Genomic DNA, 16,434 nt, shown 5'->3' with positions numbered 1-16,434 from the left:
GGATGGATGGATGGATAGATGGATGGGTGGGTGGATGGATGGATGGATGGATGGATGGATGGATGGATGGATGGATGGATGGGGAGATGGATGGGGAGATGGATGGGTAGGTAGGTGGATGGATGATGGATGGATGGATGGATGGATAGATGGATGGGTGGGTGAATGGGAATTAGGTAAGACAGGAGTACAGACATGGATATGCAGATAGATTTGGGTCACTGGGCATGTGTGAGTGGATGGACAAAAGAGATGGGTGACAGACAGGTGAATGTGTGGATAGATGAATGCAGGAGAAGGGATGTCAAGTAAAACCACGTTCCTTTTGCCTCAACCCCCACTTCACACTGGGGATAGGCCCAATGCCCAGCATCCTCAGGGCACCTCCACCGGTTCCCACACCGGTGCCTCCAGGGACTTGCCTGAGAAATCTCATCTCCTCGTCTTTCTTCTCATCCTCGCTGATGATCTTGGAGGTGGTGATGCTCACCTCCACACCGTCCACCACAAACCTGCGGGTCCGCTTCAGGGTCTTGTTGTGCAGTTTTGAGCCCTGGCAAGGAGAACGTGACCAAGCTCAGCTAGAAATCCACAGTGGAGACAGGGTGAGGTCCACAGCCTGAGCCCAGGAAGAATGAAGCCATCCACGGTGCCCTGTCCTCAAGCTTCCCAAACAGGGTCTAAGCGTCTGGCCTTAGACCCCCTGGCTTCTGCTGGTCTCAGCTTCAGACACCATGCAAGGCTCTTACCTCACCGAGGCATTCTTACAAAACACTATCTCAACATCCAAAAGGGCTGTTTTCATCCCCACGGAACACTGCCGGCTTTGTGACCCTGGACAAGACTCTGGGCTTGCCTGAATCTCAGCCTTCTACACTGTCCAAGGAGTGTCAAAACAGAACTCGCCTCTTTGGGTGGTCATGCAGATTTGATGAGAAGCACATGGGGTACATAAGGCATGGCATTTACTTCTGTCCATCAGGACCACAGAGCACAGTCCCTATTAGATTTGGTGGCCTCAGTTAGCCAGCTGAAGCTCTATAAAGTCTGCTTAGGGAGGACCTGGCCCTGGAAGGTGTCGTGGAGGAAGTGTTCGATTCTGATTCAGATGAGGGCTTGGGGGTCTACAGTGGTTATCTGATGGCCTCTGTTCTACCCACTGCCTCAAACTCCCAAAGTCCTTCCTCCTAGAACACAGCCCTCCCTCTTGGGCCTCCCACCCCCTTCAAGAGGAGTGGGCACACCAGGGTGGCTAAGAGTTGGCACCTCACACTGTATGCTGCTGCCCAGCACACTTTACCTGGGCTCCGGGCACGCGGTGCCTTCTTTTTTAAACGGTGCTGGGGATTGAACTCAGGGCCATGTGCACATGCGGCAAGCACCCTACCATCAAGGGTGGTACCTACATCTCCAGCCCCACTTAGTGCCCTTTTAGGAGGAAGAAGTACAGGATGATACTTCTTCATAAAAGCTGCTGGCCACAGCTGGACAACTACGGTGGACGACAATGTGTCAGTTCTGAAGAAATGAAGGGAAAAGCTGCTGTGGACATGTCGGCTTGACCGAGCCTCTCTCTGATCCAGAGGCTACTGAGGGGCTGGTAGGCTGCTCCTGCCTTTGCCGCCTTATACTTAACAGATATGTGAATCTCTATGATATGTGTTACACTGAGTAAGTCTTAGAAGGCAATAAAGAAGTGCACAGCAGGGCTGGAGAGATGGTTCAGTGGTTAAGAGCATCGCCTGCTCTTCCAAAGGTCCTGAGTTCAATTCCCAGCAACCACATGGTGGCTCACAACCATCTGTAATGAGGTCTGGTGCCCTCTTCTGGCCTGCAGGCATACATGTAGACAAAATATTGTATATATAATAAATAAATAAATATTTAAAAAAAAAAGAAGTGCACAGCATCACCCCGTCCCCCTGCTCCCCTAAGTCAGTCTTGTTTGGGGATATCAGGTGGCCAACAGTAAGTTTAATGGTATCGCAGAATTGCTGGGGGCAGACAAGGAAGGGGGTCACCCCTCCTAGCTGCTGGAAGAGGAGGAGCTAAAAGCACACAAGGACAGGAGCCCCGCCCAAGGTGTGACCACCTCCCTGCTTCCACCCACACAGCCTTGTGCCAGATGCCAACTTCTTTTCGTCCCTACTGCCTATCTGGAAATCGTGGGAGGAAGCGGCCCTTCGGTTCCATTTAAAGCACTTTGCACAGAATAGCTACAGTCACTTAATGTCGCCCGCCGCCAGACAGGAGGCCAGAGAGGAGAGTGAGTCCAGTTCCCCTTGCTGAGTTGACCTGCCAGTCACTGGTCACACAGCTGACCCCCAGCTGACCCCCAGCCAAGAGAACTTCCACTCACGGAATGCTCTTTCCCCAGTTTTAGGCCCTTTAACCAAACTTTAAAATTTAAACATATGGAGGTGGAGAGATGGCTCAGAGGTTAAGAGCACTGACTGTTCTTCCAGAGGTCCTGGGTTCAATTCCCAGCACCCACATGGTGCCTCACAACCATCTGTAATGAGATCTGATGTCCTCTTCTGGCCTGCAGTCATACATGCAGACAGAACAATGTATTCATAATAAATAAATAAATCTTAAAAAAAATAAAATAAAGGGGCTAGATAGATGGCTCAGCAGGTAAGAGTACTGGCTGTTCTTCCAGAGGATCCAGGTTCAATTCCCAGCCCCTACATGGCAGCTCTGAACTGTTGAAAATCCAGTTCCAGGGGATCTGACATCCTCACACCAATGCACATAGAAAAATAAAATAAAATATAAATAAAATAAAATTTAAGCATGCAACATTAATGTCTTATACTGACCCAAATATGTGGGGTATTAAGCAAAAATCATGAACCATTTAAAATAAAAAGAGGTTGGGGGTGTGTGTGTGTATGTGTGTGGTGCTTAGCATACACAAGGCTCTAGGTTCACCCCTAGCACCTCTTACGGATACACAAATCAAGTACAATATAAGTAGCTTCTGCTTGCTTTTGAGACTGGAATCTGAGCATGGCACACTGGCCAGCATTCCTGCTCTGGCCCCCAGGGTGATAGGTGAATTTACCTTGAGAGACAATGAGCCCGTCTCTTTATTCAGTGACAGGTCAGCAGACAGGGAGGTGCTGTAGTCCATGCTCTCTGAGGTAGACACAGTGCTGCAGTCTGAAGCCCTCTTAACATGGCTTGGAGTTACAGAGCTGGGGAGCCCCAGGCCACCATTGGCCAGCTTCTCTCCACCCAAGGTCTCCAGGGCGCTGCTGTTGGGGCGGCTCTGGTTTGCCTTCTGGGACTTGCTGGCCGCAGGACTGGGGTCCTCAGCCTGGCCAGTGACTTGTTTCTCTTCGGCTACATGAATTCTGGCATCCATGGACAATGGTCGGGACTTTCGGAGGGGAACGGGTACCTTTAAGTCATTGTCATTCTTGGGGACCACATCCGCAGGGCTGACGGTTTGGAGAGGCCCATCCCCTGAGGGTTGGCTACCGTCCACAGGCTCCCGAGGCTGACTGGGAGGCAGGGTAACACAAGAATCCTGGGGAGGCTTGTCAGAGTTGAGGCTTGGCTCAGTTGCACCAGCAGAGTCCTGAGTGTGGTTGGCCAGGGGCTAGAAAAGAGTCAAGGCTGAGCCTCTGGGAGCCCAGGCCCCACAGGCGACAGGCCAGCAGAGCAGAGCAGGGACCCTGAGCCTAGTCTCCATACAATTCCTACAGCCTCTCCTCAACAGGCTGCCACTGGGTTGAGAAGTCACCTCCTCTCTCTAATTGCTATGTCTACCAAAGCACTGCTCCTGTCCTATGAGGATAACAGGCTGTGGCCGACTGTTGAGAGGCCCAGCCAATTGTCACAGTGTGGGGAATACTCCTGTCTCACCTGAAGCCAGGCCTCCCAATGTCTCAACACACACTGGCAATCTGATTTCTTTTGTTGTTGCTGTTTTTCTGTGATAGGGCCAAGTAGGTCAGGCTGGCCTCAGACTTGCTGTGCAGCTAAGCATGACCATGAACTTCTGATCCCCGTCTCCACCTCCCAAGAGTTGGGATTACAGGTTTGCACTGCCATGCCAGTTTGAATGCGGGACTAAGATGCCAGGGCTCTGGGCATGTTAGACCAGCTGAGTGACATGCCCATCTTGGTAATCTGAATTTTCACATGATTATCTGTTGATTTCTAGATGGCAACCAATTCACATTGAAAAAAAAAAAAGTGCCGATCAGTCCTACCTGGGTCTGGGTTTAGCCCACCCATCCCTTGCATTTTAGTTTTTGTGGGGTGGAAAGTACTGGAAACATCGCTATGATGAAACCAAATACTTATTTCTGTGAATAGGAAACTAAGTGTCTACATGGGGCATGAGGTGGAAGGGAGGCCACAGGGTGGGGGGACAACTGGAAGAGGGAGGGGGGCCAGGGACCTCTTCTGTCTGAAGGAGAACCAAAACCAGATTTTTGTTTTAAATTTTAACAGCGAAGCCTAATTCTAATTAAAAATTTTAAAATTAAAAACAAAAAGAACCAGGCACAATGGTGTATGCCTTTAATCTCGGCACTCAGGAAGCAGAGGGAGATGGGTCTCTGTGAGTTCAAGGCCAGCCTGGTCTACATCGTGAGTGCCTCGACAGCTAAGGCTACACAGTAAGACCCTGTCTCATAATCCAAAAATAAATAAATAAAAAGACAATACTATGGGTGCATTTGAGATATAACCTAGTAAAAGGGACAGATGGGGGGTGTTGGGAAAAAAAGAAAAAAAAAGCAATAAATGGGAAGAGCCTGGGGGTTCAGCTCCATGACAACTCAATGACAGCTCACCCTGACTTACTGGGGACCCTCTAGGATGAGCAACAACCTATGAGAAGCTCCTGGAATGAACTGTGAGACCAGGGACCCTAGGACAGCCCTAGGTCCTGCATGTTCGAGAACCTGAATCTGGCCAACAGCTGCTCAGCCTCACCCTGGGCATGGGTATTTGGGGCTCCCAGCCAGTTGGCCCCAAGAGGCAGAAAGGAATCTTTCTCTAGCCCTCCCTCCTCATCCCCCAGACTTACCGAGGAGGCATCCACAGCATCCTCCTCTTCTCCATCATCCCTGACATCATCCCTGGCATCCTCGATCTCCTCCATCACCTCGGCCTTTGCCTCAGCCACCAGCTCCCGAAGAGCCTTGTTACTGGTGACATTGCTGACAAAGGGATGCTGAGAAGAAGACACACCTGTGTTAGAGCCGTTTGGGGTCTGCTGTGGGGAAAGGAGCAGCTATGGGATTTGATCCTCAGCAAAGAGGGCCAGTTGTGGTCCTAAGCAATGCATGAACTTGAAGTTGGTAAGGGGAACTCCCAAAGGACGAACAGCCATGCTGAAACCACAGGGAGTCATAAAGATGAAAAGAGACAATTTGCTCGAAAGTGCCTTGTGAAACCGGGTCCAGTCCATGATTTTTTATGGGGTGGCGGTGCCATTTGTGTGTTCATTTTCTTTTTGAGCCCTGCTTCTCCTCTGCTAGCCCTCACCCACTCAGCTGCTTCATTCCATCCAGTTCTGTTTCTTTAGAGAATTCGGAATAATACAGACTAAATATGGTTTGCATTCTGACATGGCCATGAGCCTCTGGGGGCCAGGGAGTAGAATGTGGCAGTTTGCTAGGCTCATCCTATGTTTGAATTCTTGGTCCCCAGTTGGTGGAACTGTTTGGGAAGGATTAGGGGGCGTGGTCTTATTGGAGGAGGTGTGTCACTGGGGCTTCCGAGTTTCAAATGACTTGTGCCATTCCAGAGTATTCTCTCTGCTTCATGCTTGAGATGGAAATAGGAACTCTCACTACTGCTCCAGCATCATGCCTGCCAGCCCAGTGCCATGCTCCCCTAACTGGGGGTCATGAACTCTAACCCTCTGAAACTCTATGTCCCCAACAAACCCTGGTCATGGTGTCTCATCACAGCAACAGAATAACAACTAAGATATCCTCCCACACAGAGTTACACCATATTCCTACAAAGTCTCTTCAAGGACAGAATTCCACAAACAAGGAGCATGCCAGCACCTTCTGACCCTGAACTAGTTGCTAATTTAAATTTCTTCACATTGTGTGGGCCAGTGTCATTAGGGTCTCAGGTATGTGTCTCTCATAGTCACACGATTCCGTTTAAACAGATATTATTTTCCTGCTTAATCAATAAGTTTGCTAACTTTGCTTCACTCTGACCTGTCTTAGTTTTTTTTTTTTTCTTTTCTCCTTCAAAATAGATTTTTATGTAGCCCAGGCTGGTCTCCAATTACCTATGTAGCAAGGGATGACCTTGAATTCTGATCCTTCTGCCTCCACCTCTCTAGTTTCAGGATCACGGGCATGCACCAATATACCCAGTTTACGCAATGCCGGGGGCTGGACCCAGGGTTCTGTGCACAGTAGGCTAGGATTCTATCTACTGATCTACACCCCCAGACCCCAAGACTCTATTCTGTGGCAGATGTGAGGATCATCCACTGCCCTGAGTAGATGTCCCGAGGCTCAGCTCACTGCCAGGCCCCATCCTTCCGTGCTGGGGATGGAGGCTAAGCGGTGCTTTCTGTCACTGAGTCCCACTCCACGCTCCTCTGTTTCCAGTACACTGTGTCACTGGAAAAACATGTTACCGTCTGTTAGCCGTCCTGCTGCTGCTGGGCACATGGAGGTGTTTCCTGCTGTGGGTGACTATGAGGTGAATAGCTAGGGACAATATTACATCACTTGTCTTTGGTCAGAAATACACACTTGGTTTCAGAAGGGCAATGCAGACTCCTGTCGGTGGGTTGTACTCTATTCTGGGCTTTTGCACAAGTAGAATTTCTCAAGAGCGAGTGCTCTTCTACAGACCTTATAAAACCCCAGGCAAAAGATCTGGGGGTGTCTGGTCATCCTGACGCACCCTGGAGAAGCACCTGAAGACATCATCTGCAGATACCTCCTCTCCGGCACAGGGAGTGGCCAGGGTGGGATTCCTCAGCCCCTTCGTCACCATGGGCAGAGAGGAAGGAATGCCAGCGGTTTAGGGTATCATCGGATTGGAATCTGCTCATCTGAGGTGAGTGGGAAGGCTCTGATGAAACCCGCTGCTATCATCAGAAATCTTATCTGGGGAGGAATGGTGCCAACAAAATTGTTGAAGTCTTTTAATAACTAAAAAAAAAACTACATTTCTCACACTTTAAGATATATTTGGGGGGCTGGAGAGATGGCTCCGCAGTTAAAAGCCCTAGCTGTTCTTCCAGAGGACCCGGGTTCAATTCCCAAGGACTTACAAAGCAGCTCACGGCCACCTCTATCTAACTCTAGCTCCGGGGGATCTGAGACCCTCCTCTGGCCTCCATGAGCACTGCATACGTGTGATACACAGTCACACGTGCAGGCAAAATACCATGCACACAAATAAAATGTTTGTTTTTTTTTAAACACATACTTAGAACTGGCAAATCCAAGAGAAGTCATTCCTTCCGGTTTGGACATTTAAAGCGGGCTGGCGAGATGACTCAGTAGGCAGACAGCGGACAAGGAAGCCTGAGGACCCGTGCTGGGTCCCCACATCCCCGATGACCCCCACAGGCTGTCCTCTCCCCTCCACACGATGGCACAAGCATGCCTGGCCCAGTTCACACAGAAAATCAAAATGAATAAAAGTTTCCTTTGGGTCTGGGTACAGAGCAGGAGCAGGGCGCTTATCTAACACGTATGAGGCCCTGAGATCAACCCCTAGCACCATAAAACTCGGTCAGAAAGGCAGGTCACTGGTCACTGGTGGACAGCCAGCAGGCCACTCCCTACTCAACTCGTTCCCCTGAAAGCTGCAACTATGGCTCCTTTAATGAGTTTGTCCGTCACATTTTCTTGGGGCAGTCTGACCTCAGCTCATCTAATCTCGTGAAGCTGTGAATCTTCCCATTTATCCACTGCTTTCTTGACACAGCTACGCAGCAACTCCAAGGATGTGACCTCATGTGCCAGGGTCTGGTCGGGCCTTTCACCAAGGAGTCAGAAAGTCCGTGACAGAATGACAGTCAGGCTGCCACAAGTTTCCTATGTCTTCTTGGGGCTTTTTGAGAGGGCATGTGCCACATTCAAGCAGGGACCCCGGGGACCCGTGGGAGAAAGTCAGGGAAAACTCCTGGTACAGAGTGTTGGGCAAAGGTATGGCCTTCATAGACCCTGAGGTAGGTCTGGGCTTAAAGAGTGGAGGAAGAGCAGGAGGGCCTCCAGCAATGCCTGGGAGACAAAGGAGCTGAGAGGGAGCCTAGGCAGCATCACGGCCAGGGGCACGGCCTGGGGAATAAGAGCAGCGCCCATGGCCTGGGGCAGCGGAGGGCAGCACACATCACACAGGGCAGTCGAGAGCACATGCATGACCTGGGCCAGAGGAGAGCCATTCCCTATTTATTCTCAGAGGCTCTGCTACCCAGTACCGTGTTACTCTGGCTTCTGCATGCTTCCAGAAGTCCCGAGTGGGCTACTCACAGAGTTAAGCCATCTGGGTAAAATCCAGCTCCTGCTGTCAACACGGGTGTGTCAGGAGACCCTCTCTGTGCCTTAGTTTGCTCGTCTGTGGAGTGGGGATAATAGTATGGCTGTCCTATGTACTCTAGTGAGTGCTCAAAACAGCTTGTCATCACCAGCACGACCACCTCCATCACCATCAGCACCATCACTATCATTATTACCATTACCACAACCACCATCACCATTAGAACACCATCATCGGAATGACGATTACTGCTGTCTTCACCATCACTATCTTCACTGACGTTACTACCATCATCATTACTATCACAGTCATCACCACCACCATCACCACCACCATCATCATCATCACCATCATCACTGATATCATCACCACCACCACCCCCAGCATCACTGCCATCACCATCACCACATCACCATAGCCACCATCCCCAGCATCACTGCCATCACCATCACCACTACCACAGCCACCATCAGCAGCACCACAGCAGGTTCAGAATGAGCCACGTGGCCTCTTCGCCCTCCTAGTCAGTCATTCTCTACCAGAGCACAGTTCTCTGGGAACGAGGAGTAGCTCTGAGATCTCCACAGCTTCCATACCACATGACCCAAGCAGGACACTGCACCAGCAGCTAAAGCAGAGGCGGCGGAACCATGCAGGCCTAGGCGTCTGAGGGTACAAGGCTTTCATCAGGGCACCCCACATATTGACCAAATTAGCAGCTCTTGAGGAGAACCATCTGCTCTGCCTGCCCAGAGCCCCGGGTCCCTAGGAGGAGGAGGGGATGGAGGACAGTCTTTCACGGAGGGCCAGTTAAACAGGGCAGCTCCCTGCAGGGGGCCCCGGGCAGGTGGCTGGTGTGTGGGCAGCCCTGCCAAGGCTGACCAGGCTTTGATGTGTGTGTCAAGAGTAACAGGCAGTGTGGCCTGCACTGTATCAGTTCACCGATGTGGGTGGAGAGAAATCTCTCTGTCTTACTCAAATGCTGAGACCCTCATAGAGCTGGACCTGGGGACCTCCCAGGGTGGTCAGACACTGGGCAAACACTCCATGTGCCTCACCAGCCAGGCTAATCCATGCAGGCTGGTCCAGGCATAAGGGCAGATCAGAGCTGGCTTCACTGTCTACCCCTCCAGGAAGAGGGATGGCTGCTCAGAGCCAGCTCTGCTGAGGGCTTCAAGCTGCCAGCATGGAGGTGGCAGCAAACAGCTTGCCAACTGGCACCTCTCTTTGGCCAGGATCTCTGCTGCCACTGAAAGAGACGCCCTTCCCAAGTGAGCCTATGTTCTTTCTACACCGAGAAATCACTAGCATGTGTGTGTGTGTGTGTATGTGTGTGTGTGCTAGCGTACACGTGTGCGTTGACAAAGTGAGATGAAAGTATGCCCCCCAGCCTGCACCCTCACTTTCTGTTTCTTTTTTTTTTTACCTTTATTTGTGTACGAGTTATTATTTGCGCATGTCTGAGCACCACGAGCGTGCAGTGACTCTGGAGGCCAGAAGAGAGCCAAAGATCCTACGGAACTGGAGTGACAGTTGTGAACTGCCATGTGGGTACTGGGAATTGAACCCGGGTCCTACGGAGTGCAGCCAGTGCTCTTAAACACCAAGCCATCTCTCCAGCCCCTCTTTGGGACGTGTTTCTTTCCTGTACTCATTAGAAGCAGCTTCCCAGAATGGTCAAGGGCACAGACTTCAGAGTCAAGTCACCACCTGTCCTTACAACTGCAAGACCTTACCTGTGTGACGGAGCATGCTCAGCTCCAACTACACCAAGCTGCTGTGGGCACTGCCCTAGTTAACATCTGCTAAGTGTCAGGAATAGCAGCTGACGTGAACAGAGTGTTTGCCAATGTTAATCAGGTAAACATTACGTCGACTTCCACAGCAAACAATTGCGAAGGGCTTCCGACATGCCAGGCGCGGCCCTGGGGAGACGTCTGTGAGCCAGGCTGTTGTCCTCAGAGACTCAACACTCTTGTCAGGGTTTGAATCTAGAAGGTTCCTCACAGGCTCATGTTCTGAACATTTCTCTTTTCAGACGGTTTATTTTTATTTTATGTGCACTGGTGTTTGGCCTGCATGTCTACCTGTATGAGTGTGTCAGATCTTAGAATTATAGACAGTTGTGAGCTGCTATGTAGGTGCTGGGAATTAAACCCCGGGTTCTCTGAAAGAGCAGACAGTGCTCTTAACCACTGAGCCATCTCTCCAGCCCCTCAAGTTCGGAATCCTTGACCCCCAGCTTGTGGCGTTATTGTGAAAACTTTAGGGGTACAGTATGGCTGGCAGAAGGTCACTAGAGGTACCCCTCGAAGGGTGGCACCCACCTGCTCACAGTGGCACTCTCTCCCTCCTATGCCATGCAAACAGCTCCCTATGTGCCACCATGGCCAAGACCCGAGTCCCCTCCAGCTGCCAGGCCTTACCCACCCTGGTGGACTGAGAGCCCCCACAACCAGGAACCTTCCTCCAGGCTGCCTTCACCTGGTATGTTGTCTCTGCAGTGAGAAGGGCCAGTACAAAATGTGCTAACCGAGGGGCTGTGTTTAGGCGGTAGGGCCGGAATCCTGCTCATAAGGTGCTTCTGAGAACAGACTCAGAAGTAGCACAACACCCAGCAGGGAAGCCACTGACTGAGTGAAGGGCAAGGCAGTTCTGACGGTGGCCCCGTGGAGGCGGTGGGCCTTCTCTGAAGGCAGAGGAAGTAGGATCCATGATAGGAGGGATGTGGAGAATGAGAGAGTACCGGGCTGCCAGAGTGGAGATTGTCAGCCACCACAGAGTGTGCCTGAGGAGCTGTGGCAAGGCTGAAGTGGCTCTGGGCATCCAAAGAGATACAGGGACAAAGGTCCAGGGTCAGGGGTGAATGAGCTGGAGGCTCCAAGCCAGAGGTCCCCACAGGCTGGCTTTGATCATCACAGCAAGTTGAGGGGAGCAGAAAGCCCCAGCGCTCACCACGCTCATCAGCTGATGTATGAGGCAGGTAAGGGAAGGAGGCAGGCAGGGAGTGGGACAACAGGAGTGACAGACAAGGCCTGAGCTCGCTGCTACTTCTGAAACCATGGAAATTGCTGCCAAGTGGTTGTGGATGAGTGCCAGAATAACGTGAACAAGGGGAATGTTTTCTCATGCCAGCTAGCCACCTGACTGAGGAGAAACTGAGGCACAGAGAGAACTCCTTGCACACCTGGTTGGCGGTGCCTGCTTTCAGGGTTAGGCTGCCAACAGCAGCAGGACACTGACCCAGTGACATTCGTGCAGATGAAATGACTGAGCCATCAGTCTCTGGGGGCAGGAGTGGCTCAGCCATGTGGGACACAGTAGGGCAAAGAGGAACAGTCCCCTCCACCCCCCAGAAGCCACAGACACAGGGCCGAGGTGCCCACAGTCTAACCAGGTGACCTCAGGTCTGGCAGATCAGTATGTTCTTCCAACCCGCTACAGAAACAGCTGCTGGGGAGTTCCCTGCAGGTCTGAGGGCTGCTGGGTAAACTGAGGTTGAGCTCCTTCCCTCTACCACCCTCCCTTCTGCACTGTACTCTCTTCCCTACACACTAAGACTCCCCTGGCAGACGCCGCTTCAGCTAGGAAGTGGAAATTCCTGGCTCCAGCTAAGGCTCCGGGCTGCCATGTGGGATGGGACAGCTGGTCTCTGACCTGCCCGTGTCAGGCCAGCCAGATGCCCCAGCCCAGGAGGTGCTGTTTACAGCAAGCAGCTGGCCCCAAGTGGCTCTGGGCCTTTGCAGCTGACAGTGCCGGCAGCCCCATCCCGTATAACAACATAGCTCACTGAGAAGGGGCAGCCAGGAAGATCACGCACTTGATCTTGAATCGGGCGTGTGAAAGGAGAATCGGAGACTCCTAGCACTTAGGCCCACTTCTCTTTTTCTTTTTCTTTGAGATGGTCTTGCTGCACAGCTCTGGCTGCCCTGGAACCTGCAGTGCTCGTCCTGCCTCTGTCTCACAAGGGCTCGACTTAAAGGTGTGTGCACCACATCTCGTCTCTTTTCATTTTTCAAAACCGCGCTGGTCACACCAAGCGTCCTTTGAGCACAGCGCCTCCGAGCCGAGCTAAGCACTTGACTGTTTGCCCGTTCATCTTCACAGCCACCCTTCTGGGGCCTGCTGCTATTAACCTCACTCACCTCCAGCAGCTGTGCAGCACTGGGCCGGGTCTCTGGGTTCTTATCCAACGCTATCTTCAGGAAGTCTCGGAACTCCACAGACCTGGGGGGACAGGTTTAAGGAGGGGGTCCACATCACAGGTGAAAGACATGGGCCATAACACAGCCACCACGTGCCCCGGATTTGGTATCGCCCCAAAACAATACTCCCAAGAACAAAGGGGCCTCTGTGGCCTAAAAGTGGAGACAGGTTCTATGTGACACCCTTCTCATCATAGAAGACAAAGGGAACAGAGACTGAATCCAAGTCCCCATTCCTAGCCCTGAATCATGTGACTGCTGGGCTTCTATTTATGTTCTCCGTGTCCTGGGGCAAAAAGGGATCTCACACTGGCTAAGCGACCTCACTCCCACGTCTCCTATACAAAGTTCAGGCGGGCACTCAGAAAGGCCTGGAGGTGCCCCCTCCCCCACCCCAGCTCCGGCATCCCCCTGACTTTGGAGTCCGCTGAGCCAAGGGCCAGATACTGCACGCCTACACCCCAGTGCCGCACGCCTCAGGTCCCCTGACTTCAGACCCTCTATAAGTATCCAGCTGTTCTCTCTCCTTACCACTTGGAGGGCGTGAGCAGCGTGGGAGGGTCCGACTTGGCAATCTTGAGCAGGACCCGCATGGGGTTGAGCTCGTGGTGTGGGGGCTCAATCTGTGCCATCTCGATCAGCGTGATGCCCAAGGACCAGATGTCAGCCTTGTAGTCGTAGGGCGCGTCCTTCATGGTCTCACAGAGCACCACCTCAGGGGCCATCCTGAGCCAACCAAGGAACAATAAGGGCTCAGAATCGGGCCCCTGCGAGTGCTGCTTGTAGCCTTAGGGTCTGGAACACCGCCAGCTCCACACTGGCAGCGTTTGAAGGCAGTAATTTGAATTACTGGCATCCGTTTGTCTTCCTCAAGGGTCTTGACGAGCCCCTGCCACGGCCTGCTGCAGTTTCTGGAACCTACCACTAGGTGGCAGCAGCAATCCAGAACAGAGTCCTGGGGAAGGGGCAGGTGGGTGAGGGCAGAGGAGGGAAGGTTCCAGCATAAAAACAAGGTGGGACCTTCGGGTAAACCGAACAGGACAGCACAGAGAGCAATGGGGAGGATGGGAGAGAAGAGAAAGGAATAATGGGTGGGGTGAGAGAGAAAGAGTTAAGAGTAATAAGCAAGCCAGAAAGGGGCTGAACACCACAGTGAGTTGTAAAAACAGGACACAAAGCAATCAGATGTGAAACTGAGGAAGAGAGCTGTGGGCTGGGGTGGCGCTCACACGCATGCGCGCGCTGCACGAGTGGGAGCGTGGGTGCTCAGCGCCACACGTCTGCAGACTGAGGCCAAAGCAAGGCTTAGGATGTCCTTCTCTACCAGAACAGCTTTCTTTTCGTGTATGTTTTTAGGTTAGAGTTTTGAAAAAGGAAACGCAACAGGTGAGGCAGGCCGAGGGAGAGTTCTCATGAGGACAGGAAGTGAATTTACCTTGTTCCTCTGCCCCCACCCTAGCTCAGCACTCGGAACTCAGAACATGCGTAAATCAAACCAAGAACCGAAGCCCTTCTCAGGGACTCAGTTTAGTTTATCAATGGGGAGCTTTCCACTGTAAGCCCAGTTTATAAATGAGGTTTGGGGAAACTGAGGAACTTGTCCTAAACAGAGAAGTGGAGTCTGGACCCACACTGAAGGGCTCACTCGGCGGTGGGAGGGCTATACTGGCACCCTGCTCCACAAACAATCCACCCAGAGGGACCACGGGGTCAGGCTTGATAGTCAGTCAGCCTGTCCCTCAATTCCTCAGAGGCCTCATAACTCACCAGTAGGGCGTTCCTATGAAGGAATCTCGTTTCTGCAGAGTTTTCAGGTTCTTGGCAGACACACCAAAATCAGCTGCAGGATAAAAACCTCAGATAAGACAGCTGAAGGCCTCATCTCCACCCAAGTCCTAGGTGTGGGCTCGGGATGCTCGCGCCAGAGTCAGGGATGCACCCTACGTGACGTTTTTTATGCAACTAACGAGAGAGCTAAAATGGAAGCGAGCTTGCTGCTGAGCTGGGCACTCTGACAATAAATCACAAGAGCCTTTGAAAAAGCCAGATTCGGGTGGGGCGGTGGAGTCCTGGAACTCGCTCTGTAGACCAAGCTCGAGCTCACAGAGATCTGCCTGCCTCTGCCTTCCAAGTGCTGGGATTACTGGCATGTGCCACCACTTGACTTTTTTTTTCTTAGCTTTTTCAAGAAGGATTTAAAGATGGTCTCTCTCTCTCTCTCTCTCTCTCTCTCTCTCTCTCTCTCTCTCTCTCACACACACACACACACACTAAGGTAGTAAAGTAAGAGAGGTAAAACAGCCCAGTGGTGTTGAATGCTTGTAATCCGAGCACTTGGGAGACCAACAGGAGGAGTGAGAGTTCAAGAACAGCCCGAAGAACAGAGCAATACGCTATAAACACACACACACACACACACACACACACACATACACACACACATGCATGCACATAAAAAAAAACCCATTACACAAAGTACTTGCCTAGCATGCACAGCACTGTGGATCTGTTCCCTAGCACAGCAATTTTAAATATCACGAAGAACGCTTCACATAAAGTACTTTATTTATACACTTATTGGTACGTGATTACTATTATCAGGTTAACGGAGCAAAGAAGGTTGCACAGTAGTCCATGCTACACGGACATAACCATGCTCACCACAGAAGCACAAACACACACTGAACGGCCTCGAAGGAAAAGCGACAGGACGCTTCATTGGAGTGGGTGGTTTGACAGGACACGGCGCCTTCCACTTGCTGGATTATGAAACTTTGCTATGATAAATACGTGTGATTTTCAGGACTAAGAAAAATAAATCAGTAAGATTTCTCTTTAAACACGCCCAATACATCAGCATGCCTCCCACACCCAGGATGAAGAGAAGGATCTAGAAGGGGAAGTGTCTTCCAGGCACCTGCCTTAGAGGCCACATTTCTTGGTGGCCAAGCTGCGCTCTGGAGATGGCGCTCAGCTGGAGGATGGTGACTTCTCCTAAGAACTCCACCAGACTTCCACCAGACTCACAGCTTCAAACCAGAAGGGAGCCCAGGCAGAGTGGGGTGCCAGCTTCTCTTGGCTGGGCTCCTTCAAGACTCCCCAGGCACCTTCAGGAGCCAGGCTGGCTGGAGAAGAACCACAGGGAACACAGAGGCAAACCCAGCCCTGGACTATACCAGGCTCAGTCAGGGAAACAGAGAGAAGCCAATCAATAGAAGCTTTTTCAGCTGGAGGGAGGGAGGTAAAGGAGAGGGTGAGGACATAGGGGTGTTAATAGGGTGTGACCTGGGAAGCAGTCTGGGAGTGAGGGAAGGAGGGGTCACCTAGGGGAGGCATAGGGGAGGGTCCGAGGCACCCATTCTTTTAAGACCAACACATATGAGCATCCTAATGTTCCAGGTGCCACCCAGTGCGGAGATGGCCTTCCCGCCAGGCCACTTGTGCAGACTGTGACACATTTGACGAATCTGGTGGGATTCCTGGGTGCACAACTGGAGGACAGTATTGTGTGGGGCAGGATTAGAGAGGACACAATTGAAGGCAGGATTCCTGGGATAGGACTCCTGGGGCAACAGTTGGGGGACAGGATTCTCACTGATGAGGGACGGCAAAGGGCCAGGTGCTGGGCACTGGGGCCATTGGGTTGGTCAAGATCTAAGGGAGAGCCAGGCAGTGGTGGCGCACGCCTTTAATTCCAGCACTCGGGAGGCAGAGGCAGGCGGATCTCTGTGAGTTCGAG

General features: G+C 51.8%; 1 protein-coding gene across 1 annotated transcript in view; it reads right to left on the bottom strand.

The window, feature by feature from the left end:
• Nucleotides 1-16,434, bottom strand: part of Stk10 (serine/threonine kinase 10) — a 101,988-nt gene that overhangs the window by 26,464 nt on the left and 59,090 nt on the right. The window contains exons 5-10 of the mRNA XM_005350368.3: nucleotides 14,463-14,535; nucleotides 13,227-13,421; nucleotides 12,636-12,717; nucleotides 5,048-5,194; nucleotides 3,068-3,607; nucleotides 423-553 (exon numbers count right to left, since the gene is read on the bottom strand). Of these exons, the coding sequence (XP_005350425.1) occupies nucleotides 423-553; nucleotides 3,068-3,607; nucleotides 5,048-5,194; nucleotides 12,636-12,717; nucleotides 13,227-13,421; nucleotides 14,463-14,535 (1,168 nt within the window). The remainder of the gene's footprint in view (nucleotides 1-422; nucleotides 554-3,067; nucleotides 3,608-5,047; nucleotides 5,195-12,635; nucleotides 12,718-13,226; nucleotides 13,422-14,462; nucleotides 14,536-16,434) is intronic.

This window comes from Microtus ochrogaster, chromosome 7, assembly GCF_000317375.1.
Source record: "Microtus ochrogaster isolate Prairie Vole_2 chromosome 7, MicOch1.0, whole genome shotgun sequence".
Lineage (NCBI taxonomy): Eukaryota > Metazoa > Chordata > Mammalia > Rodentia > Cricetidae > Microtus > Microtus ochrogaster.
Note: the sequence above shows the minus strand (reverse complement) of the source record. Positions and strands in the feature narration are given on the sequence as shown.